The 27,655-nt window shown below is 43.6% G+C and overlaps 1 protein-coding gene across 2 annotated transcripts in view; it reads right to left on the reverse strand.

The window, feature by feature from the left end:
- hpse2 (heparanase 2) overlaps nt 1-27,655 on the reverse strand; it is a 305,905-nt gene that overhangs the window by 150,854 nt on the left and 127,396 nt on the right. For both annotated transcript variants that reach the window (XM_087998727.1, XM_043713037.2), the window contains exon 5: nt 13,942-14,113. In XM_087998727.1, coding sequence (XP_087854853.1) covers nt 13,942-14,113 — 172 coding nt within the window. The remainder of the gene's footprint in view (nt 1-13,941; nt 14,114-27,655) is intronic.

Genomic DNA, 27,655 nt, shown 5'->3' on the forward strand with positions numbered 1-27,655 from the left:
TGGTGCAGTTTCAACATTTGGGGATTATTTGAGACTTAAACATATTCTAAATTGTGAGGAGGTTAATGTAGAATTCTAAAAGGACATAGGTAAGTTAGGGGAGTGGGCAGACAAGTGACAGATAAAGACCCGTTTGAGGTGATACATTTTGGTAAGGAAATCATGGAAAGACAAGACTTACTGGGGTGCAGAAGCAAAAAGACCTGGATGTATATGTGCATAGGTCACCGAAGGTAGAAAGAGAGGTGCAGAGAGCAATTACTAAAGCACTCATTATCCAGCACTTTATTAATAGGGTAAAGAGTACAAGGGCCAGGAAGTTAGGTTAAACATATACAAGATACTCATCGGATCTCAGCTGGAGTATTGTGTCGAATTCTGGGTGCCATATTCTAGGAAGCTTAGACAATAGACAATAGGTGCAGGAGTAGGCCATTCAGCCCTTCGAGCCTGCACCGCCATTTCAACATGATCATGGCTGATCATTCCTAATCAGTATCCTGTTCCTGCCTTATCTCCATAACCCTTGATTCCACTATCTTTGAGAGCTCTATCCAACTCTTTCTTAAATGAATCCAGAGACTGGGCCTCCACTGCCCTCTGGGGCAGAGCATTCCACACAGCCACCACTCTCTGGGTGAAGACGTTCCTCCTCATCTCTGTCCTAAATGGTCTACCCCGTATTTTTAAGCTATGTCCTCTGGTTCAGCACTCACCCATCAGCGGAAACATGTTTCCTGCTGCCAGAATGTCCAATCCTTTCATAATCTTATATGTCTCAATCAGATCCCCTCTCAGTCTTCTAAACTCAAGGTATACAAGCCCAGTCGCTTCAGTCTTTCAGTGTAAGGTAATCCCGCCATTCCAGGAATTGACCTCGTGAACCTACGCTGCACTCCCTCAATAGCCAGAAGGTCTTTCCTCAAATTTGGAGACCAGAACTGCACACAGTACTGCAGGTGTGGTCTCACCAGGGCCCTGTACACCTGCAGAAGCACCTCTTTGCTTCAATACTCAATTCTTCTTGTTATGAAGCTTGTGAAACAATTCATGAGAGTGCAGAAGATATTGACAAAAATGCTTCCATAAATGAGGAAGCACAGTTCTGAGGATGGGTTAGAGAAGGACTGTTCTCCTTGAAGAGATGTGAGGAGATCTGATAGAAGTTTCCAAAATCATGAGCAGTCTGAAAAAAAAACTAAATAGGGAGAAACTGTTCATGCTTATTAAAGGGTTGATAATGAGAGGACAAAAATTAAAGTCATTTGCAAAAGGAGCAAATGTGATGTGAGAAAAGAAACCTTTTTCACACAATGAGTGGTTTGGCTCTGGAATGGACTGCCTGGAAGTGTGATGTATAAAGAATTATCTGAGGTTGTACGTAGGTTTGCTCGTTGAGATGAAGGTTTTCAGATGTTTCATCACCATACTAGGTTACATTTTCAGTGAGCCTCCGGATAAAGCACTGGTGGTGTAGCCCACTTTCTATTTATATGTTTGGGTTTCCTTGGGTTGGTGATGTTATTTCCTGTGGTGATGTCATTTCCTGTTCTTTTTCTCGGGGGTGGTAAATGGGATCCAAGTCAACGTGTTTGTTGATCGAGTTCCGGTTGGAATGCCCATGCTTCTTGGAATTCTCATGCGTGTCTCTATTTGACATGCAGAGACACGCACGATAATTCCTAGAATTGTGGCATTCCAACCGGAACTCTATCAACGAGCAAGTTGACTTGGATCCCATTTACCACCCCCTGAGAAAAAGAACAGGACATGACATCACCACAGGAAATGACATCACCACAGGAAATAACATCACCACAGGAAATAACATCACCAACCCAAGGAAACCCAAACATATAACTAGTAAGTGGGCTACACCACCAGTGCTTCATCTGGAGGCTTACTGATGATGTTGGGATTAGATTGGTGCTGGAAAAGCACAGCAGGTCAGGCAGCATCCGAGGAGCAGGAAAATTGACGTTTAGGGCAAAAGCCCTTCATCAGGAATGAGGCCATTCTGGATGAAGGGCATTTGCCTGAAACATTGGTTTTCCTGCTCCTTAGATGCTGCCTGTCCTGCTGTACTTTTCCAGCACCACTCTAATCTTGACTCTGATCTCCAGCATCTGCAGTCCTCACTTTTGCTTTACTGATGATATCACCTAGTTTGATGATGAAACATCTGAAAACGAACCTTCCAGCTCAGTGAGTAAACCTACATCCAAATCCTCAACCTGAGCTACAAATCTTCCCAAAACTCGCTAATTATCTGGGCATTTAAGAGGGGATTGGATGATTATTTGATTAAAAACAATGTGATAAGGTATTGGGAAATGGCAGCAGAATGGCACTAAGCCAGAGATATAGTGGCCTTAAAGACCCCCTTCAGTTCAGTTCAGAGAGGACAGTTCAGAGTTAACCATGTAGTTTTGGGTCTGGACTCAATGTAGACCAGACAAGGACAGCAGATTTCCTTCCCTAAACAACAAAGGCATCTTGATGGGTGTATGAATAGGAAGGCTTTAGAGTGATATGGGCCAAATGCTAGCAAATGGGACTGGATTGATTTAGAACATCTGATTAGCATAGATGAGTTGGACCAAAGAGTCTGTTTCCACGATGTACATCTCTATGACTTCTATTACTTTAAATCAGCAATGGCTACATGGTCACCATTAGTCTAGCTTTTTTTCAGATATTTTCTGAGTCAAAAGTCACCTGAGGAAGGAGCAGCTCGTGATTTTAAATAAACCTGTTGAACTACAACCTGGTGTCATGTGTCTTCTGACTTTGTTCACCCCAGTCCAACACCGGCACCTCCACATCAACGTTACCATAGATACTTCTTGATCATCCGGTCCGAGATGTTACTACAAACCTTTGGAGCAGGTTGGACCTGAATCCAGGCCTCTTATACCAGAGGTAGGGACACTACCACTAGAGTCTCAGCTAGCCTTCTTTTGAATTGCAAATCTTAACTGAATTCAGATCTTAGCCATCTGCCAGAGGAGAGTTTGAATCTATAACCACAGAACATTAGGCTAGAGTCTTAAGAGTCCAATGACACTACCTTCTCCACATCATTGCAGGAATGACAGTTGTGTTACCACATCATCTTTTAAATCTTATTAAGGCACTTACCATTCTCAGATTCAATGGAATATTCCTTACATATTTTCAAAAAGAGAAGTTTTATTACGAGTATTCTTGCCACCGTTTATCTCTGAGAAAGCATCACTAACATCGATTACCATAAGGCCGTAAGATATAGAATCAGAATTAGGCCATTCGGCCCACCAAGTCTGCTTCACCCCTCAATCATATGCTTCTCAACCCCATTCTCCTGCTTTCTGCCTGTCACCCTTGAACCCTTTACGAACTGAGAACCTCTCCATCTCTGTCTGAAAGACGCTCAGTGAGTTGACCTCCACAGCTCTCTGCAGCAAAGAGTTCCACAGGATCACCACCCTCTGGCTAAAGAAATTCCTCAAGTCAGTTCTAAAGGGTCGTACCTTCGCTCAGAGGCTGTGACCTCAGGTCCTAGTCTGTCCGATTAGTGGAAACATCTTTTTCACATCCACTCTGTCTAGGCCTCACAGTATTCTGTAAGATTCAATCATATCCCACTCATTCTCCTAAACTCCATCGAGTACAGACCTAGAATCCTCAACTGCTCCTCAAATGACAAGCCTTTCATCCCCCGGATCATTCCAATAAACCTCCTCTGGACCCCGTCTAAGGCTGAAACATCCTTGCTTAGATACGTGGTTCAAAACAGCTCAAAATATTCCAAATGCAGTCTGACCAACGCCTTATGCAGCCTCAGCAGTACATCCTGGTCTTGTATCCTAGCCTGCTTGAAATGAATGCTAACATTGCATTCGCCTTCCTAACTTCCAACTGAACCTGCATGTTAACCTTAAGTGAATCCTGAACTAGGATTCTCAAATCCCTTTGTGCTTAAGATTTCCGAAGTCTTTCCCTGTTTGGGAAATAGTCATTACCTGATCATTGCCTGTGCACAACCTAGCTGCTGCACATTCCTGCATTATAACAATGATTACACTTTAAAAGTAACTTCACTGTGCAGCATGTCGGCACATCCTGATGAAAGGTGTTATTTGATTGCATATCTTTGACATTCCCACAAAAAGTTGTCTATCCAATCCTTTCTTTTCTTTGATTCTTCCATAGGAAATGGGCACCACTGGCTTACCTGGTAGAACATCTTAATGGTACAGAATGGGCCCAGTTTACTCCCTCAGTCCATCTCAGCTCTGTTCAGTTTCATGTGTGACATCCTCAGCTGTAGCTCACTCAGGAAGCCTTTCTCCAGCTAGAGAATGTCAGCAGGCAATTCGACTGTGGTCAGCATCACAGTCGAGCTCAGTCCTCTGCTTATCCAATATCTTTACCAGCAGAGAAACTGGAGCACATTCACAGGGTTCATAACTATTTGAAAACAAAGAACCACCTATGGCATGCTGGCTCAGTGGTGAGCACTTCCACCTCACAGGGTCTGGGACCTGGGTTCAATTCCACCTTCGGGTGACTGTGTGGAGTTTGTGTGTTCTCCCTGTATGTGTGTGGGTTTCCACCCATAGTCCAAAGGTGTGCAGGTTAGGTGGATTGATCATGCTAAATTCCCCATAGTATGCAGGTTTGGTGGATTAGCCAGGGGATATGCAGGGTTATAGAATTGGGGTGGCTCTGGGTGGGATGCTCTTTGGAGAGTCGGCGTGGAATTGATGGGCTGAATGGCCTTTATCGGCACTGTAAGGATTCTATGAACTGCAGATTCTGAAAAACAGAAACAAAAACTGAAATTGCAGGAGAAACTCAGCAGCATTTGTAGAGTTACCGTTTCATGATCCTTCGGAACTAGCCCTGAAGAGAAGGGGTCTTCTGAAATTTCTATTTTTGAGTTGTAAGATTGCTCGCTGAGCTGAAAGGTTTGTTTTCAGACGTCTTGTCACCGTGCTAGGTAATGTCATCAGTGAGCCTCTGGTGAAGTGCTGGTGTTATGTCCCGCTTTCCATTTGTATGTCTTGGTCTATTACAGTGGGCGATATAATTTCCGGTTCTTTTTCTCAGAGGATGGTAGATGGGGTCTAAATCAATGTGCTTATTATTGATGGAATTCCAGTTAGAATGCCATCCCTCTAGGAATTCCCATGCATGGCTCTGTTTGGCCTGTCCTAGGATGGATGCATTGTCCCAGTCAAAGTGGTGTCCATCTTCACCTGTATATAGGATACTAGTGAAAGTGATCATGTCTTTTGGTGACCAATTGGTATTCACGTATCCTGGTGTCTAGTTTTCAGCCTTTCTATCCGGCATAGTGTTTGTTACAGTCCTTGCATGGTATTTTGTAAATGACATTAGTTTTGCTGGTTGTTTGTTTAGTGTTCTTTAGGTTAATCAGCTGCTGTTTAAGTGTGTTGGTAGTTTTGTGGGCTACCATGATTCTGCTTTTGTTGCTGATAACTATTTCCCTCCCACAGTCTGCGGGTCCTGAGGGCAGCCTTGCCCCAGATGAATCTAGCCGACTTGGCACAGACTAAGTGATCGTATCTGCGATCTCCTTACTCTTTTCAACTCAATACTACACCAGATGGAATATGCCGCTGGACAAACTTAATTATCCACTTCTTTCGAAAACCTTGTTTTATGGAGTACTGCAGGGTATAATCAAAGCTGAGTTAACAGTTGCTTTCTGATCATTTCTCATTCAGCTACTGGAGAAATTCAGTGGCATTCCTCAACTATACCTTCATTAGGTGAGTCCAGTAATTAGACGAGAGGTGAAGGGAGGAAGCACCATCGCTGTATTTTAATTCTGGTTTGGGGAAAAGAAAAATAAGCCAGAAAAATAACAGGAAAGAGTTTGATTTTAAATTAAGACTTGTGGAGGGGGCTGACATTAAAAGTTGTTTATGTTGATGGTTTTCATTAAAGATAAAGGATTTTGTTTCCCAAAAGCCCCATTGAGTTATAATAAATTTGTATAAGCCTCTGGGTAATTCAAGTTGTGTTTCAAGTCAGCCTGGTTAACTCATTCCTCGGTACTGGGAGCTGGCTGAGGCAGCCTCTGTCATGACTTTGTCTGGGGACTTTGAAATAAAGAGTGCAGAGTTTCAGAAGATATCTCACTGAACAGGCAAGAGAAGCTTCAGTGATGAGGAGACATTGAGATGGTTGTCCTTGGAGAGAAGAAGGCTGAGAGGAGATAGAATAGTTGGGGAGAAGCTAATCCCACTCATAAAATGATAAACTGCAAGAGGGCATAAATGTAAATGAACGTCAAATGTAGCAAGGATGATAGGAGAAAAGCATTTTGTTCACATAATGACTAGCTAAGGTGTTGAGTGCATGTCTGGAAATGGGTGCAGATTCATTTGAGGCATCCAAGAGGGGCATTGGATGGTTATTTGGATAGAAATGGTGTGCAGGGTTATGGGGAAAAGGGTTAGAACCAGTTCAGGTACAGTGAGTCAAATGGCCTTCTGCACTCTTTGCCATTTGCACAGTCATACAGGAAAAAAGCATGCCAGCAGAGTGAAACAAAACAATGGGGTTACCCCACGTCATGTGCTGGGGGTTGAGCAAAGGCTCAGCTGGGTGCTCACATTGCCACGACATTAGAATGTGATGGGTTTGAGATCCACTCCGGGACTTGAGTACAATAATCCAGACTGTCCCTCCAGTGTGGACTTGAGGGAGTGCTACATGGTCAGAGATACTTTCTTTCAGAAGCGTTGTTCAGCAGTGATGTGGATGGCACGGTGGATCAGTGTTAGCACTGCTGCCTCACAGCACCAGGGACCCGGGTTTGATTCCAGCCTTGGGCAACTGGCTGTGTGGAGTTTGCACATTCTCCCCGTGTCTGCGTGGCCAATTCACCTAACCTGCACATTTTTGGATTGTGGGAGGAAACTGGAGCACCCGGAGGAAACCCACACAGACACAGGAAGAATGTGCAAACTCCACACAGAGAATCGCCTGAGGGGGAATTGAACCCAGGTCTCTGGCGCTGTGAGGCAGCAGTGCTAACCACTGTGCCACCGTGCCGCCGTTATGTTCATCGCTATCTGTTCTCTCAGGTAAACGATCCCATGGAACTGCGCTGAATAAGAGTGGGAGTGTTATCCCTGACATCTTCACCAATATTAATATCTCAAACAACCTCCAAAAAAAAGGTGAGAAAATGGTTATTCTCACACAGCAATTTGTGGCATCTTGCTGTGCGGAAATTGTCTACTGAATTTCCTACACTGCAACAGTACAAGAGCTGTTTCATTGGTTGTAACGTGCTTTGGTACATCTGGGTGGTCACGAAAACATAATATAAATGCTAGTCCTGGATCTTTCTTTCACATAATTGAAAATTAAAAATGGCTGCCAATTCTTTGTGTCATGTAAACGCCATGGACACAGATGTTGAAAGCTGACGGGCAGCAACATTACAGTCCTGTCAGACCACAGCGTTCCGAGCTGCTCCAGTGCCAGGATCTTTTACAGTGTCCTTGGTGAGAACTTCAACACCACAGTCACAGAAGCATCCTCTCATGAGTTGGAAGAATCGCAGAAATCTGCAGCACTGAGGAAATTTGATTGGCCATCTCACAGGAAGGAGTTGTTGGTCACCTTGCTACAGGAAGGATGTCATTAAACTGTAAAGAGTGCAGAAGAAATTTACATGGATGTTGCCAGGACTCAATGGCCTGAGTTATAGGGAGAGGTTGGACAAGCTAGGACCTGTTCTTTAGAGAGTAGGAGACTGAGGGGGGTTCTTACAGAAGCGTATAAGATCTTGAGAGGCATGGATAGGGTAAATGCACTCAGTCTTTTCCCCAGGGTTAGGAAATTGAAGACTAGATGGCATCAGTTTAAGGTTAGAAGGGAAAGAATAAAAGGGAACCTGAGGGACAACGTTTTTACACAGAGGGTGGTATGCACATGGTTGAGGCGGGTACATTAACAACATTTAAAAAGCATTTAGACATATACAGTACATGGAAAGGAAAGGTTTATAAGGATATGGGCCAAGTGCAGGGAAATGGGGTTAGCATAGACAGACATTTTGATTGGCATGGACCAGTTTGGGCCGAAGGGCCTGTCTCTGTGCTGTAGGACTCAATAATTCTATGATTCGGTGATTCTATGACTCTATGAATCGATGAGTTGTCCACTCTCCTTGCCTGTTCCCTGTTCTCTTTGAAATCTTGCTTTCACCAGTGATTCACCCACTTCCTCGTGGTCAGGTTATAATGAACGATGCTCCCAGCTCTGTTTCCAGTGGGACATTCCATATCCTTGGCATTACAGTTAAGGGGATGCTAGAAAAATATCTGTGAGGGAAAGTAGAAGGCAATTTGAGAGGATTTGATGAAGTACGATGGAATAATCTTGTGGAACATGAACACCTTTTTCCTAGGGTAGGGGAGCCCAAAAGTAGAGGGCATAGGTTTAAGGTGAGAGATTGAAAGACTTATAAGGGAGGGACAACATTTTCACAGAGGGTAGTGTGGTAGTGTGTATTTTGAACAAGCTGCCAGAGGAAGTGGCTAAATCATAGAATTCCTACAGTGTGGAAGCAGGCCATTTGGCTCATCGAGTCCATACTGTCCATCGGAAGGAGCATCCCCCCCTCCCCCCCCCCCCCCAGTCCCACCCCATATCTGTAATCCTGCTAACCCACCTAATCTGTACATCCCTGGATACTAGGAGGGGGCAATTTAGCATGACCAATCCATCCAACCTGCATATCTTTTGACCATGGGAGGAAACCGGATCACTTGGTAGGAACCCACAGACGCAGGGAGAACGTACAAATTCCACACAGTCGCCTTTGGCTGGAATCGAACCCAGGTCCATGCTGCTATGAGGCAGCAACGCTAACCACTGATACACCATCATTTGGAAAGGTTTACAGGGATATGGGCCCACTGCAGGCAAATGGGAGTAGTTCAGTGTAGGAACTCTGGTCAGCATGGACGAGTTGGACTGAAGGGTTTGTATGACTCTATGACCAACTGCTAGGCCGAATCGACTATTCCCATGTTGCTGTGCTGTGCATTTTATGCAAGACCACAGCCATTACTCCTTTATTTAAATATGCAGACAGGTTTGTAGGAACTGACTTTCAGTTCTGGCCCCTCCAATGAAAAAAACTACAGGAATAGAGATACAGAGAGAAGAGAGAGAGAAAAAGGTGGTAAGTGAGTGAGTGAGGGTGAGAGGAAGTGGTAAGTAAGAGAGAGTGAGTAAAAGAGATGGGGAGAATGAATGAGGAACAGTGAAAGGGAAGGAGAGAGAGAGAGAAAGGCAAGGAGAGAGGCATGAAAGAGCGAAGGAGGGTGATAGAGAAAGGAAGGGCAAAGGGAGTGAGGAAAGGTGAGAGGAAGGGGTAGAAGAGAGAGAGAAAGTGGGGGAGAGAGATGAATGTTGTGAGGGAGAGAAGAGAGGGGTTTATCCCCACCCAAGTGTGTAAGCCTCATTTCTGGATACAAGATGCAATTCCATAATTTATTGAGGTTGCTGGCCATATTAATGTATCCTATGTCGGAGCTAGGGAAGGACATAATGATACAGGTTGTGGGCAGAATGTCTAGGACAACATAAATTCTTCATGGTTAGTCAGAATAACTTATGGCAATCAATCACCTCTGCTTTTTTAAACCCTCCTCTTCATACAACACACCCTGGGAGGAACTTTGATTTTTGGGGTCAAGTTATAAACCTAGTGGGTTTTTTTTGTCCAAATGCATTTCTTGTGACTTTCAATTGCATTTTCTGTTGCTGTTGTACAACATGGCTGATCTGGTATTATCAGTTTGGTTCCCAAAGCTGAAAAAATCTCCACTTTTCCCGAGGATAATCATCATTATGCTGCAAATGGCAGGAAATTAATTGTGGAACATTTTCCTAACACCAAAGGTCCTCAGACAGCACCTTCAAATCCACAACCGTTTCCATCCAGAAGGACAAGGGCAGCAGATACATGGGAACACCACCTCCTGCGAGTTCCCCTCCAAGCCACTCACCATCCTGACTTGGAAATATATCGCCGTTCCTTCACTGTTGCTGGGTCAAAATCCTGGAATTCCCTCCCAATGGCATTGTGGGTCTGCAGAGGTTCAAGGAGGCAGTTCACTACTACCCTCTCAAGGGCAACTAGGGACGGGTAATAAATGCTCCAAGAGTGAATAAAAAAAGGTTAAATTTGCTTTTGATAAAGCATCGACTATCGTTAAAGACTTCCATTTTACAGGAACTGTTGACTATTTATAAGTAACAGATAAGTATCACCTTTGATAGTATACTTGTGATGTGAGACAATTTATTAAGGGTGACACAGTGGCTCACATGCTGCCTCATAGTGGCAGGGACCTGGGTTTGATTCCAGACTGGGGTGACTGTGGAATTCGCACATTCCCCTTGTGTCCAGGAGGGCTTCCTCCTACAGTCCAAAGATGCACAGGTTAGATGGATTCGCTGTGCTAATTTATCAGTGATGTGTAGGTTAGGTGGATTAGCCATGGAAAGGCATGGTTATAAAGAGAAGGTATGGGGTTGGACATGGGTGGGATGCTCTTCAGAAGGTCAGTGTTGGTGTGGATTTGATGGGCTGAGTGGTCTGCTTTCACACTGTAGGGATTCTATGATTTATAACCTTGAAATCCTTGTTTGTGAGCAGCCACCAGTATTGAACAGTCCGTAAGGGAGTGACCTGATGGATGAAATCGATTGGAAGCTTTACATGTGGGATATTTAGGAGATGGCGATTACCATCAGTCATTTCTCTCTGAGATTATTCGTCACGACACCGAGAAAAGAATCACACCTTGAATTTCTCATGTCGTTTTCAATCAGATTGATCCATTGTGATCAGGGAAGACAACAGGCAGTTCTGGATTCCAAATCCATTCTTCCCTGACTTTCCAAAGCGGCAGCCAATCAGCCAACACCTGGAAAAATATCCTGTTCTTGTTCCGCACTGTCGCAGTTTGATCTGAGCAGATACCCACTCGCTCTGCATGCAGTGTCAATGCTGAATGTTACCATGCCCTGACCTCCATGAGTTTGCCTCCAATATCTGCAAAGGTTTCAGTCATCACTTACAAAGCCTTGTGGTTTTGGCTGTTTTCCATCACATTTGCCAACCTTGAAGCACCAGACACCAAACAGTTGGCTTTCCTCCTGGAGACATGCTATCACCATGCGATCATATTGGTTGGACCTATTCCGGGTCACATCAATGGCCTCCCATTTCTGAGTGCTGTAACCTACCTTCCTCTGGCTTGTAGCTAGGAGAAAGTGAGAACTGCAGATGTTGGAGATCAGAGTCGAGAGTGTGGCGCTAGAAAAGCACAACAGGTCAGGCAGCATCCGAGGAGCGGGAGAGTTGACGTTTTGGGCATTCTCACTTCATCAGGAAGGTGATGAAGAGCTTATGCCAGAAACATCGACGCTCCTGCTCCTCAGATGCTGCCTGACCTGCTGTGCTTTTCCAGCGCCACACTCTTTGACTCAGTCTTGTATCTGTCAAGCATTGGCCTTGTGTTTGCAAGTCAGCTGTTTAACACTGGCCTGGCTCCTGACCATAATATCTGCCATAATATCAGTGAGTGTTCTGTCTCTCTTCTAGCCTGCCGTGTTACTGCAAATGTCTGTAGCGTTACTTAACTTGGGAATTCCCCAGTAGGAGTTGAACTGATGTCATTAGGTTACCCCAATCATGTTCAAGTCACTGTCACACTCACTGACAGCCAAACAGGATGCAAAAAGCAGCTAAAAAATAAAAGGCCTTTTAAAAATGTTTACATGAGCAAATTAGAGATGGATGAAGGTAGAAATTAAAGTATTCTGATTTTATCAAAAAATCATCAAACACTTTATTGTAAAAATCTACTCATTCATAATTTAACAGAACTCCATAGATATAAAATTATTATTTCACGTCACCACATCATATTGCTGTCAAAATTTCAGTGAACAAGTGTAACCTTTTATTAGAATTCGCACAGTGATGTGGCAGCAGTAAGTTCTCATTAATTTTAGTGGCCGTTCATACTAGGCAGGGATATCCACAGTGAACGTTCCTCCCAAGCACTGAGTAACAGGTCTTAACTTCAGGATATCTACACTGAACAACCTCTGCTTGACCTTCTGCATGGTCAGTTTCAGAGGGCTAATGACGATGGACGCTGATGATTTTGGAGACTAATCTTGTAGCTGCTGGAGCTTGGGAGAGGAAGAGGCAACATGATGAGACATATAAGATCCTGAGTGGTTTGAAGAGGTTGCACACGGAAATGATGCTTCTTTTTGGGAGAGAGTCTAGAACCAGGGGTCATCAGTTAAAAATAAGGTTCTGCCCAATCACAGAAACATAGAAAATAGGAGCTGGAGTAGACCATTTGACCCCCTTGAGCCAACTCCGCCAAACCTTGTGATCATGACTGATCATTCAACTCATTATCCTCTTCTTGCTTTCCTTAATATCCTTTGATCTCTTTAGCCTCAAGTGCTGTTTCCAACTTTTTCTTGAAATGATGCAATGTTTTGACCTTGGCTGTTTTTGGAATAGTGATTTCCGGGCTCTTTCCACTCTCTGGGTGAAGACATTTTCCCTCATCTCAGTCTTAAATGGCCAACCCCATATCCTTAGCCTGTGACCCATGTGACCCCTGGTTCTGGGGAAGGCAGAGATGAGAGGAATTCTTTTCTCACAGTGGGTTTGGAGTCTTTGGAATTCTCTTGCTCAAAAGGAATTCGAAGCAGAGTCTTTGAATATTTTTAAGACTGAGGTGGATAGATACTTGTGTGGAGGGAGGGGGGGATGGTGTGAAGTTATTGAGGCTAGGCAGGAATAAGAAACAACACGATCAACCATGATCTTACTCAGTGACAGAGCAGACTGGAGACACACTGAGCAGTCTACCAGAAGGCATTTGGTACACTTGCCTTTATTGGTCAGTGCATTGAGTATAGGAGTTGGGAGGTCATGTTGTGGCTGTACAGGATGTTGGTTAGGACCCTTTTGAAATACTGTGTTCAATTCTGTTCTTCGTGCTGTTGGAAAGAGGTTGCGAAACTCGAAATGATTTCGAAAAGATTTGCACGGATGTGCCGGGTTTGGGGGATCTGAACTAGAGGGAGATGCTGAATAGGCTGGGGCTGTTTTCCCTAGAGCGATGGAGGCTGAGGGGTGATCTTACAGACGTTTATAAAATCATGTGGGACATGGGTAGGGCGAATAGCCAAGGTCTTTACCCCAGGATCGGAGAGTCCAAAACTAGACGGCATACGTTTAAGGTGATAGGGGAAATGCAGAGGGTGATGTATGTTTGGAATGAGCTGCCAAAGGACATGATGAAGGCTGGTACAATGACAACATTTAAAAGGCATCTGACTGGGTATATGAACAGGAAGGGTTTAGAGGGATATGGGGCAAATGCTGGCAAATGGGACTAGATTATTTTAGAATATCTGGTCATCATGGCCGAGTTGAACCGAACGGTTTGTTTCCGTGCTGTACATCTCTATGACTCTACTTCTAATTCATATGTTCATAATTTGCCATCAAGCCCTTGCCTCAAAATCCAGGCCATCAGTCCCCATTAGCTGTGCTCCTTTAAAAGGAGGCTAAGTCATTTGGATTCATTAGGAGTTCCAAATTTCATTGGATTAGTAGCTCTTGGAGGGGTATCAGAGGGCGGGGCTGGGCTTCAGCTGGAGGTTAAACTCTGTCTGCGCTGAGGAGTTGGAGCCACAGGCTGTCTGTTCCTCATTGGAAAATTAGCCAGAAAATCTTGTAATATTGGTTTGTAGTCAGTCCGATATTGAAGTGCAGAGTAAGTCAGTCATTTGCAGAAAGGCCTGAGTCATTACAAGGCAGGGTAAATTATCCCCAGCTGTTAGAGCAGATACACTTACCCGTCCAGCAAGGCTGCAGTGTTCCTGCGGGGCCTGCCAATGTTCGGGCCGTACAGACTGGCTTTTGTGTAAAACCGGACAGACTGAAGCAAGTTCTTAAGCTGGATGTAGTCCTTCCCCAGCTGGCTGCCATTAATGGTCCTTCCCACCATGGTCCGGTAGCTGTTGGGCTCTGCGGAAATATTGAGAATCATAGATTGAAGAGGATAATGTGCTGCCAAGGATTCTAATCCACGAACAAATCAAGTGGCCATTAACCGAACTCTGCATAAGTCCTTTCCCCTTCCCCACTTATTTATAATATGAACTAGGTGTAGGAATAGTCTCCCATCATATTCCACTTTACCACATTAACAATGGGGGCAGTGAGCTGGACGGCTGGGTTGCGATGACACCAACAGAGTGGCTTCAATTCCCATCATCGGCTGAGGTTACCACCGAGGAATCTCCTTCTCAACCTCTCCCCTCGCCTGAGGCACAGTGACCTTCAGGTTAAAGCACCCCCAGTCATCTCTCTCTAATGACAGAGTGAAGACGTCATATTGACAACATGGGGTCCAAGAGGCGGCTCAGCCCCACCTTCTCCAGGACTGTTAGGGATGGGCAATAAATACTGACCCAGCCAGCGAAATCCTGGGAACTTAGGATCAAAAAGTGACACTTTTTGTAGCTTTGCCTAATCTGCTAACCGAATACAATCAAAAATACATTTATGATTGTTACAAATCAGGAAAAGTGATTTGAAGGATTTCAGAGAAAGTTTCTACGTGGTTCAATTATTAATAAAAGGTCTTTTGAGGTACCTGGAGTTACACTCTCCACAGGTACATCAAAGAACACATATTGTTCTGAGTTCTCCTTAGCATTCTTGAGAAATAATCCCCACTGCTTCTGACATCCTCCTTTATCATCTTCATTAACACAGCATGGTGTACCCTCTAGTTTTCCATATAGTTGGTGCCAGCTCCTATATAATTCATACCGCAACTCAGCATGAAGGATCCCCTTAAGTAAAAACAACTCGAATTTGTTAAGTACCTTTAACATCGCCAGCACAACTGAAGATGCTGTACAGCAAGGCACGCACTTGTGAAATACAGTCACTGCTTTGTAAGCGATTTGCAGTCAATTACAGTATAACCCCATAAACAGTATGAGCAATAAATGGACACTCAAACTATGGTTGGTGTCAATGTTTGATGGAAGAGCGTTGGTCAGGACACTAGAAAGGTTCACCTTCTCTTCAAACGCTGCTCTGGAGTCCTTTCCAGCTCCCTTTCGTTTAGAAAAAAAGATAATTCTCAGATAACAGCCTCATTAGAAATGCATTTCTTGTTCCATATTAGCTTTCCTTAGCTTGAAACAAGGGTGGATGAGTTTAGGATAGTATTCACTTGGAAGAAAAACAGGGAAGAAAGATGCACCCTCAATAGAAAGATGCCAAAGAGGGTGAGTGAGCAAAAGGTTTACACACACAAGGTGTCAGTGGGCAGCACATTATCTCTCAGTCAGGCATAAGGTTTGCATTTATATCAGAGACGTGAGCATATAATCTAGACCCACCATAACATTCCAGTACTGAGTGAGTGTTGCACTGTCAGAATTGCTTTTATTCATTCATGGGATGAGTGTCATTGGCTGGGCCCTGCATTTATTGCCCGTCCTTAGTTTCTGTGGTGTAAAATTATGTCCCAATACATGTGTGAATCATAATGTAACACATGTATTGGGCCAAGCAGTGGAATGTGGTGAAAGGGTTAAAATTATGTCCCAATACATGTGTGAATCTAACCGGAATGGAGGTGTTGCTTAGTCCCGTGTGAATCTTATTACACACCTCCCCGTGTGAATCTTCTTATCTGTATGTAACCAGAATGGAATGTGTTTTTTAGCCTTGCTCTGCTGTTCACATGAATGTTTATATCTGGAAAAGAGTATATCAGCTGGAAAAGTCTCCAGTTCGGTGAGTCTGCTCCGGGGTTACGTTTAACCGCCGAGCGTGGGTTGTTGGCAACCGCTCTACGAGAACTGACGGCTCCCAGTTCCGGTAACACGTAGAGTGAGTATAAGCCAGACCCGTTGTAAGTATGAGACCTGGTTGTGGCGACGCTGCGGGGAATAAAATGCTCATATTCTAGCAGACTCGCCTCTTGGTCGTTTGTTCTGTGTCAGACTACTCTCCTACGAACCTGACCTTGAGAATTTTTTAAAACAGTTTCCCCTTGAGATGATGGGGGTGAGCTGCCTTCTTAAACTGCTGCAGTCCATGTGCTGTAGGTAGACCCACAATGGTGTGGGGAGGGAATTCCAGCATTTTGACCCAGTGACCCCTGTTTCCAGTGAAGCTATGGCAGCATATTTCCAAGTCAAGGTGGTGAGTGGCTTGGAGGGGAACTTGCTAGGGGTGGTGTTCCCATGTATCTGCTGCTCTTGTCCTTCTAAATGGAAGTCAGAATTGGGGATGTTCGTCAAATATTTCATACTGTTTAGCATCATCCCCAGCTCCTCAGATACTGAAGCAGTCCATGTCCAAATGCAACAAGAACTAGATAATCTCCAGGCTTGGGCAGACAAGTGGCAAATAACATTTGCACCATTCAAAGGCCAGGCACTGACCATCACCAATAAAAGACAATCTAACCACCGCCCTGTGACATGCAATGGTGTTACCATCATTGAAACTGCCATTATCAACATCCTGGGGGTTATCATTGACCAAAAAGCAACTGACTCACCGTAAATACTCAGTGGCTACAAGAGCAGGTCAGGGGCTAGGAATACTTCGGTGAGTAACTCACCTCCTAACTCCCCAAAGCCTGGCCACCATCTACAAGGCACAAGTGATGGAATACTCTCCACTTACCTGGATGAGTGCAGCTCCAACAACACTCAAGAAGTTTGACACCATCCAGACAAAGCAACCCACTTGATTGGCACCACATCTACAAGTATCCACTCCCCCCACCACTGATGCTCAGTAGTAGCAGTGTGTACTATCGACAAGATGCACTGCAGAAATTCACCAAAGATCCTTAAACAGCACCTTCCATACCCATGACCACTTCTATCTAGAAGGACAAGGGCAGCAGATACAAAGGAACACCATTACCTGCAAGTTCCCCTCCAAGCCACTCACTATCCTGACTTGGAAATATATCGCCACTCCTTCACTGTTGCTGGGTCAAAATCCTGGAACTCCCTCCCTCAGGGCATTGTTGGTCAACCCATAGCACATGGACTGCAGTGGTTCAAGAAGGCAGCTCACCGCCCACTTTCTCAACAGCTAGGGATGGGAAATAAATGCTGGGCCCAACCAGCAACCTCAACATCACAGAAAGGAACTTTAAAAAGTGGTTGTGGGTTTGGAAGGTGCTGACTAAGGATTTTTGGTGGATTTCTTCAGTGCTTCTTATAAATAATACACACTGCTGCTACAGAGTGTCAGTGATGGAGGGAGTGGATGCTTGTGGATGTGGTGCCAATCAAGTGGCCTGCTTTGTCCTGGATGGTGTCAAGCTTCTTGAGTGTTATTGGGGCTACATCTATCCAGGTAAGTGGGGCATATTCCCTCACATTCCTAAATTGTACCTTGTAGATTATGGACAGGCTTTGGAGAGTCAGGAGGTGGGTTACTCAATGCAGTATTCCTCTGAATATTCCTATAAACATAGACACTATGTTTATGTGGTAAGTCCAGTTAAGTTTCTGGTCAATGACAACTCCCAGGATATTGATACTGGTGGATTCAGTGATGGTAACACCACTGAACGTCAAGGCGGTGGTTACATTGTTTCTTATTGGTGCTGATAATAGACTGGCATTTGTGTGGCGTGAATGTTACTTGCCACTTGTCAGCCCAAGCCTGGAGATTGTCCAGATCTTGTTGTATTTGAACATGGACTGCTTCAGAAATGCTGGCTTTTGGATAATCCTTGAAACTGAGATTCCACCTGCCCTCTCAAATGTATGTAAAACAATTCTTTAAAGAAAAGTTCAGGTATCCCCTAAATCCTGACCAATATTTATCCTTCCATATTATTGACACAGATTATTTTGTCTTTATGCTGTTTTGTGGGATCTTACTGATTGCAAATTAGCTACTATGCTCCCTACAATTAAAATGGTGAGTATATTTCAAAGTACCTCAGTGCTATGACTCTATGACTATGACTCTATGACTTCATAACACTGGAGTGTCTTGAGATTATAGATGCAATTACTTTTTCCTTATAATTCTTTCGAAGTATGAGTGCAGCCGGATATAATTATAAATAGGGTTAATAGTTGATTAAGTTGTGGTATAAGAGTAAAATGGTAAAGAAGTAAAGAGTGAAAAAAAATTTGTTACAGATTTATAAAGATGTACAGCACAGAAACAGACCCTTTGGTCCAACTCGTCCATGCTGCCCAGATATCCTAAATTAATCTAGTCCCATTTGCCAGCATTTGGCCCATATCCCTCTAAAGCCTTCCTATTCATATACCCATCCAGATGCCTTTTAAATATTGAAATTATCCCAACCTCCCAACCTTCCTCTGGCAGTTCATTCCATACATGCACCACCCTCTGTGTGGAAAATCTGCCCCTTAGGTCCCTTTTAAATGTTTCCCCTCTCATCTTAAACCTATGCCCTCTAGTTTTGGACTCCCCCAACCCAGAGAAAATACCTTGTCTATTTACCCTATCCATGCCCCTCATGATTTTATAAACCTCCATAAGGTCACCCCTCAGCCTCCAACACTCCAGGGAAAACAGCCCCAGCCTGTTCAGCCTTTCCCTATAACTGAAAACCTCCAACCCTGGCAACATCCTTGTCAATCTTTTCTGAACCCTTTCAAGTTTCACAACATCTTTCCAATAGGAAGAAGACCAGAATTACATGCAATATTTGAAAAGTGGCTTCACCAATGTCCTATACAGCCGCAACATGACCTCCCAACTCCTGTAGTCAATGCTCTGACCAATAAAGGAAATCATACCAAACGCCTTCTTCATTACCCTATCCTCCTGCGACTCTACTTTCAAGGAACCTGCACTCCAAGATCTCTTTGTTCAGCAACACTCCCCAGAACCTTACCATCAAATGTATAAATCCTGCCTTGATTAGTTCAGCAATAGTTAAAATACTGTGTGCAAGTTTAGGTTCCCAAAATCAGAAGCTAAAGGGAATGTTTAGGGCAGGTTCACAGGATGATGTTTGGGGTACAAATGTTCATACTGGGGGGATAATTCAGCAGCTGGAATGGATTCCCCTGGAACAGTGAAAGCATGAAGAAGAATTAAAGGATGCTCTTGACATTCGTAAAGGTTTTAACAGTGGATAGGGAAGAAAAGGTGTCTCCCCTTAAGAAGTCACTAATATATGATTAAATTTAATATTGTTTTAAAGATGAGAGATGTGAGACCATTCCATAATGGAGAAGGTTACTGGAGATTGGAATACGATAGTACAGAGTGTAAGGCACCAAACACTGCATCCTTTACAGATTCAGACGTCACACCCCACCAGGTTATAGTCCAACAGGTTCATTTGGAAGCACCAGCTTTCAGAGCGCTGCTCTTTCATCAGGTGGTTGTTGATGAAGGAGCAGTGGTTTGAAAGCTAGTGCTTCCAAATGAACCTGTTGGACTATAACCTGGTGGGGTGTGATTTCTGACTTTGTCCACCCCAGTCCAATACTGGCACCTCCACATCCTTTACAGATACATTGGTTAAATATTTGCATCAAAGAATCAGGGCTTCTGTGCATGTTTCCAGGTCACATTTACTGTGTACTTTTCTCTCAACTGAAAATTTTCTAACTGCTAACTTTGTGATATGTTACTCCCGTCAGCGTTTACCTCTCACCTCATGCAATCAACCGCAGTTCGTAAATAGTGCCTGAAGCATTAATCTGGGTGTTGTGAATTGAGATAAACTGGATGAGCCACAGTAGATCATCTGGACATAGAGTCATGGAGTCATAGAGATGTACAGCACGGAAACAGACCCTTCGGTCCAAATCATCCAAATTGACCGAATGTCCCAACCTAATCTAGTCCCACCTGGCAGCACCCGGCCCATATCCTTCCAAACCCTTCCTATTCATATACCCATCCAAATGCCTTTTAAATGTTGCAATTGTACCTGCCTCCACCACTTCCTCTGGCAGCTCATTCCATCCAGACACACTCTCTCCATGAAAATGTTGCCCCTTCTGTCACTTTTTTATCTTTCCCCTCTCACCCTAAACCTATGCCATCTAGTTATGGACTCCCCCACCCCAGGGAAAGGATTTTTTCTGTTTATCCTATCCATGCCCCTCATGATTTTATAAACCTCTATAAGGTCACCCCTCAGCCTCCGACGCTCCAGAGAAAACAGCCCCAGCCTGTTCAGCCTCTCCCTATAGCTTAAACCCTCCAACCCTGGCAACATCCTTGTAAATCTTTTCTGAACCTTTTCAAGTTTCACAACATCCTTCTGATAGGAAGCAGACCAGAATTGCATGCAATGTTCCAAAACTGGCCTAACCAATACAGCTGCAACATGACCTCCCAACTCCTGTACTCAATACTCTGACCAATAAAGGAAAACATACCAAACGCCTTCTTCACTATCCTATCTACCTGCGACTCTACTTTCAAGGAGCTATGAACCTGCACTCCAAGGTCTCTTTGTTCAGCAACACTGTCCAGGACCTTACCATTAGGTGTATATGTGGAAAAAGACAAAACCATGAAATCCCAGCAGGTTACCCAACGTGAGGAAATGCTGTGCTCATTGCTTCAGTGCTTAGAACATAGGTGTGTGCATTTAGAGATGAGCTCCTCAATATAGGTAGATGAGTTATAACAGTATCTAGTCAGGGAAAGCATACTAGTTTCACTCACATAGCCATCAGCGTGGGAAATGAATTCCATGTTACACTATAGGATTACTCCAAATTCTGGATTCTGGATCAGTAAAAGCACTGGTTAATGTGCAGGTGTGTTGAAACATAACTCATTTCCTCATTGCTTGACAGTTTTATTCTATGATTGGCAGAAAAGAACGCTGTACTTTATTTTAGTGAACAGCACGTGAATTCTCAGGAAGAGAGTCGGAAGTCAGATGACACCAGGTTATAGTCCAACAGGTTTATTTGAAATCACAAGCCTACAGGGCACAAAGACTTGCCCAAATGAAGGAGCAGCGCTCGAAAGGCTTGTGATTTCAAATAAGCCTGTTGGACTATAACCTCGTTGATTGTCACTTCTGATTTTGTCCACCCCCACTCCAACACTGGCACCACTGGCTCCCAGGAACAGAATATCGACTCAATCCCCATTGCCACTGCATCAAAATCCTAATAGCATTAACCAACACCACAAAGACAGCAGTTCAGCATCGTCTTTTTAATGGGCGCTCGGGATCAGGCAAAAAAACATTGCCCTTGCCACTGAAATTCACATCCCAAAAACAAATTCAAATTTTAAAAAACTGAGTAATAAGAACACCCAGTCCAGGTGTGTTATAAATTACAAACGTTAATCTGAAATTCCTGTCTGTGATGGTTTGAACAGTTGAGTGCATTTGGTTTGACCATGGAAATGGATTTTAAGGAGTGACTTAATGAGAGAAAGAGAGATAGGGAGGGAGATAGGTTTAGAAAGGAAATTTCAGGGTTCACAGAACCATGTAACATTCAGTATGCATTGTTAGTAGGGAACAGAGAAGGTATGTAAGACAGAACATTAACATACTCTCACAAGAGGATCTGCACTAGCCCAGTGTTGTGTTTCTGTTGGCCATATTAATCGTCAAACAATGAATAGCATGGCCTGGATTGTGTCTGCTGAAACTCAGCATCGCCACTTCAGAGAAATACAACAAACATTAGTCAGGGTTGGAATCAAAACCAGCATCAAGGGGCCAATAGGCAATTGTGTGGTTTGAACATTCTGCATTTCCAAATCAACCACCAAACTTTATTCCCTCTGCCATCTAGTCAAGGAGGAAAAGCTCCCCTGCCCTACACTCAGTAAAGCTCCCTAGCTGTCACGTATAGGAGGACCAGCACTACACAGCTTATGAACAGATACATTGAACTGAACGCAACATACAAAGGGTGGTTTGGATGTGGAGTGCACTGTCAGAGGATGTGGTAGATGCAAGTATAGTCATAACATTTAAAAGATATTTGTACAATTACTGCATAGGAAAGGTTTAGAGTGATATGAACCAAATGCAGGTAAATGAGACTAATTTAGTTTGGGAAACTTGGTCAGCATGGATAGGTTGGACCGAAGGGTCCGTTTCCATGCTGGATGACTCTATGATACTATAACCTCTGCAATAACTTGCATTTATATATAGCATCTCTAACACAGAAACATAATAAAACAAAATATAGTTCAGCTGGATGAACAAAAGCTTGGCCAAAGATAGTCTTGAAGGAGGAACGAGCTTGTGAGCGGGAAAGGTTGAGGAAGGACCTGCAGTGATGTTATCAGGTGACACCATGAATGACAGAAATGGTCAATGGGCAACATCAACCCTTCACCATGCCACAGAAAGGGGAGATCTATCCAACAGTGCATTATAAATAGAACAAGCCAACAAGTGATGGTGGTGAGATGCTGATTCATCACTCTCTTTCCTCTTCTGCTGAATCTGAGATTAATTCGTAAATCAGCAACCTTGGCTGAAATTCATGAAAGGCTGGTGTAATGACAAACCTCCCTGAATGCAGGCTGTTAATCCAAAATGAATTTGGGAATCACCTCAGTTCTGAGCAGACACTGTCGTTAATTCAGGAATGGCTGACATTAAATTAGCAGAGGGGAGGGCAGGAAGTGCTGTGGAAAAATGGACATTGTCACATCAAGCATTAGATGCTGAGATGGAACTGAGACACAGTGCTAGTACAGACACAGCATTTTTCATCTAACCTGGGCTGTTCCTGACCCAGGTTTGCCCAATACTGACACTTGAATAACTGAACTGTAAAGTTTAGAATTCAGTTTGAAAAGTACAAATTATTAAGATAGGCTACTCCTTTAAATAAACGGTTGTTAATCTCTTATTCTCCATTACTGTTCCTTGTTATCATAAACGTAATTGGATACTGATCTAACACTTCATTACTCACTAAATTCTGCAGTCTAGCCAAGGTAAACATTACACATGGAAGCTCTTCAAATAATCCAAAAGTATATTGGTACTAAAAATATAAAAGTGCACATTTCTGTGTTGGTTTTATGTATTACAGCACATTTTGCAGATGCCTCCTATTCTGTGAGCTAAAGGGCTCGAGATTTTGCACAACCAGTTGTTAGTTTAAGAAGAACATGATGTGGCTGGTGTTGCATTTTCTGTTTTCTGTAAGCTCTGCTCTTTTCCAACGGTGAGGTACTTGTACTTAGGGATAGGTTGCCTCTCTGCTGTGGATGTGTTCATGCCTCATGTGCAGGCAGCAATAATGACTTGCAATGAAAATAAAGATAAAGGGGGGGAATGCTCAGAAATCCAGGCAGCAGCTATGTTTCAAACCGACCAACCTTCAATGGAGGAAATATAATTAGCTTTGAGCAAGTGAAAGGGGAGGTGGGAGTGGGGAAGGGAAAGAACCACAGAGAAGGTCTGTAGGAGAGATTAACGAAAACAACGAAAACATAAAATCTGGAATTAAGAGTTTAATGATGACTGTGAATCTGTTGTTGATTGTTGGAAAAATCTATCAGTTTCACTGATGTCCTTTAGAGAAGGAAACTGCCATCCTTACCTGGTCTGGCCTACATGTGACTCCAGACCCACAGCAAAGTGGTTGACTCTTAACTGCCCTCTGAGTAATTAGGAATGGGCAATAAATGCTGACCCAGCCAGTGACAACCTCATCCTGTTAATGAGTAAAAATGAGGTTCACAAGATCAATGCCAAAGGGAATGAAGATGGAGAGAGTGACGAAAGATGAGGGATGAGCAGCTGCAGAGTAGCCTTCCGAATGCAAAATGGAAGAAGAAAGGGAGAAACGAAGGAAAAAACCCAACAAAACCAAATCAAGCCAGCGGTTCTGATCTAGTATCGCTGAACCCAACGTTGGGTGCTGAAGGCTGCAGAGTGCCAAGTTGAAAGAAGAATTGCTGTTTCTCAAACTCCCACTGAGCTTCCTTGGAATATTGCAGCAGACCGAGGACAGAGTGGAAAGAAAATGGAGCATTAAAGTGAGTTGGAGACTGCATTGCCATCAAGCCTGATGCTGGGGTGAGCTGCCATCTAAACATAGATAGTGACTGGGACACAGTGGTAATGTCCTTAGGCTGGTAATGTTGTGATTCTTGGAAGTCAGTCATCTCATCTCCAGGACATCTCTGGCAGGAGTTCCTCAGGATAGTGTCCTAAACCCACCCATCTTCAGCTGCTTCATCAATGACCTTCCCTCGATCATAAGGTCAGAAGTGGAGATATTTGCTGATGATTGCACAATGTCCAGCACCATTTGTGACTCTTCAGATACTGAAGCAGTCCATGTCAAAATGCAGTAAGACCAGGGAAATCTCCAGGTTTTGATTGGCATGTGGCAAGTTACATTCATGTCTCACAAGTGCCAGGCTCCAACATGAGAGATGGTTCCTGCCTGAAACGTCGATTTTCCTGCTCCTCAGATGCTGCCTGACCTGCTGTGCTTTTCCAGCAACACTCTAATCTTGACTCTGATTTCCAGCATCTGCAGTCCTCACTTTCTCCAACATGAGAGAATCTAGTCTTTTCCCTTTGACATTTAATGGTACTATAATTGCTGAATCCCTCACTATTAATATCCTGGGGGTTTGGCATTGACTAGAAACTGAACTGGAGAAGCTGTAAAATATTGCGAGGATGAGGTAAGGTCAGAGGCTCAGAATACTGCAGTCAGTAATTCACCTCCTGATTCCTAAAAACCTGCCCACCATTTGTCAGGAGTGTGAGGCAATACTCCTCACTCGCCTGGATGGGTGCAGCTCCAACAACACCCAAGAAATTCGACACCATCCAGGACAAAGCACTCTATTTGATTGGCATCACATCCACAAGCATCCACTCCCTCCACCTTCGACACTCAATAGCAGCAGTGTGTACTATCGACAAGATGCACTGCAACAACTCATCAAAACTCCTTAGGTAGCATCTTCCTAACCCACAACCAAGCCAGTTAGAAGGACAAGGACACCAGATACAAAGGAAGGCCACTACCATTAAGTTCCTTTCCAAGCCATTCACCATCTTAACTTAGAAATATATTGCCATTTCTTCAGTATTGCTGAGTCAAAGTCCTGAAACTTCCTCACTAGCACCATTGCGGATGTACCTAGACCAAATGGACTACAGCAGTTTAAGAAGGCAGCTCACCACCACCTCCTCAAAGGCAACTAGGATGGGTAATCAATTCGAGTGATGCCCACATCTAGTGAATGAATAAAAAATCCAGAGGCCCATGCTTGTTCAATGGTGGAATTTAAATGCAATTAATTTAAAAAAGGACATAAAGCTGGTCTCAGTAATGGTGACCAACAAATTACCGTCATCAGAGACCCAAGACATGCATTAATGCATTTTAGCGTGGGAAATGTGCCACCCTTGTGTACTGGTGACTCCTGACTCACAGCAATATGGTTGATTCTGAATTGTCCTCCAAAATGGCCAATCCAAATGGAAACAAGGATGGGCAGTAAATACTGGCATTGCCACTGATGCCCACATCCCATTAAAAGAAAAGAGAAAGAAACTTTGTTGCAAAGATCAGAGAACTTCAGGCACTGAGGGCACTTATCTTTTCATGCATTTTGAGCCCAGGGCACTGAGGTAAACTTAAGTTTGAATATCACTGATAATTCAATAAAACTAGGACCCCCTTGGTCAGTGCAGTCCAGTTTTATGCTGAGTAAGTCACTTGATCAAATGAGCATTTGGGAGGAGGGTGCAGGCTGAACTTTATCTACTCACCATTGAGCCACTAAATGACAAACTAACTGGTCACTGGAGCAATCCACTGGATGCATTGGTGTCTGAACCGCAGCCAATTGGCTTAACTTGGCCACCTAGAGCGGACATCACTGTGCTCAAAGTCCAGACGACCGTGTCTTATTTTAACTTACATTTGCTGATTGCCTCAGTTTGAATTTCAAGGGCGTGAAGATCTTGTAACGGGGATTAACTCTCAAGATCCCAAGATCTGCTTGTGTCAACATCTGGAGATGTCCATACATTTGAAGACATCAAATTGGACACCAGCAAAACACTGGGGCTTCAGAACACTCAATGTTGAGGGTACACATCTGCACCAATGATAGTAGGCATTAAAATGATTCAGTTGCTCTCCTATGTGAAGAAGAACAGGGAGAAGCTAGTGTTGTGGTGGAGTTTGCGTTATGGAGAGCACGGTGAAGAAAGGGAACAAGTAAAGAGCATATCGAGTATTAATCCAACAGTATAATTTGTTTTAGTTTAAAATAGTTCATTTTCAAAGCCAAATGGATATAAACAGAAAGCACTATTAAGAGTAATAAATACATAGCAATATTTGTGAAAACATGACATGTATGGAATGGGGATATGCAAAGCAAAAACACTCAACTCATTAATTCCCTGCATGTCAGGGGGATCCAATGAGCATAAACTATTTAAAAGCAAAACGTTCATCAGAAAAGAGTTGAGGGGAAACACTTTTCTGTGCAAAGTTGCTTAAAATAACAGTCCTGGGCATTTTTCATGTTTCTGTCACAGCTGAGCATGGCAAATGCTAACAGTACAAATATATCACCAGACTGTGTAAACACTTAGGGAGCAATGATTTGTGAACTGAGATTCTGCAACTGCTTACTTTGCTTAAGATTAAACCACCATGATCTCGTCATTTAAACATGATCTATATCAGATTGGTTCACAGAGTGTAATGTAGCCTTTGTGTCAAATGTAGTACTGCTGGAGTGCCGATTTTGAGATCAGACACTAAATGAAAGCCAGACGTGATAGATCCAATGGCATTATTCTGAAAGAATTATTCACGTGTCTTGGTCAATAGTGATCCCTTGTCCAACATCACTCAAAATCAAATTAATTGTTGATCACACTTGCTGTTTGTGAGAGTTTGCTATGTGTAAATTGGCTGCCACTTTTCTTACAGTACAACAGTGACACCCCAACCAAAAATAGACACCGATTGAAAAGCTCAGCAGGTCTGGCAGCATCAGTGGAGGGAGATCAGAGTTAACATTTCAGGTCAAGTGACCCTCCTTCAGACCCCCCAGTGACACCTCAAAAGTATTTCATTGGGTGTAAATGCTTTGGAAAGTGGTGAGCTCCTGAAAATGCAAATATTTCCTAATTTCTTCCATCATGCCTGGTCACAAACAGCCTGGTAAGATGGCCTTTAAATTCCAGGAATGTCTTTAGAAGTAGGTTCCTTTTTATCTAGTTCTTGAGCTGGGGAAGGAAGGAAAGACCAGCGATGAGGTTCCTACTTTTCACGAGAGTGTGGTGACAGAACTGCACTGGGTCTTCCTGCCCGCTGTATTCATCTACCTCACCAATACCTGCTGCTTCGGCTGACAAATAAACATAGACTTTTTCAATTCCATATCTAACATCAATATGTACAAGTACCATTGCACAATGCCTTCTGGAAATGCTCTACTGCAGAAAATACCTACACTGTCCCATTATTATCCATATGTATGTCCAAAGCCCATTTAAATGCCCTTAACATTGGTGAG

Source organism: Chiloscyllium plagiosum, unplaced genomic scaffold, assembly GCF_037043375.1.
Source record: "Chiloscyllium plagiosum isolate Xiang-an unplaced genomic scaffold, Cpla_swu_hap1 HiC_scaffold_22, whole genome shotgun sequence".
In the NCBI taxonomy this organism is placed as follows: domain Eukaryota; kingdom Metazoa; phylum Chordata; class Chondrichthyes; order Orectolobiformes; family Hemiscylliidae; genus Chiloscyllium; species Chiloscyllium plagiosum.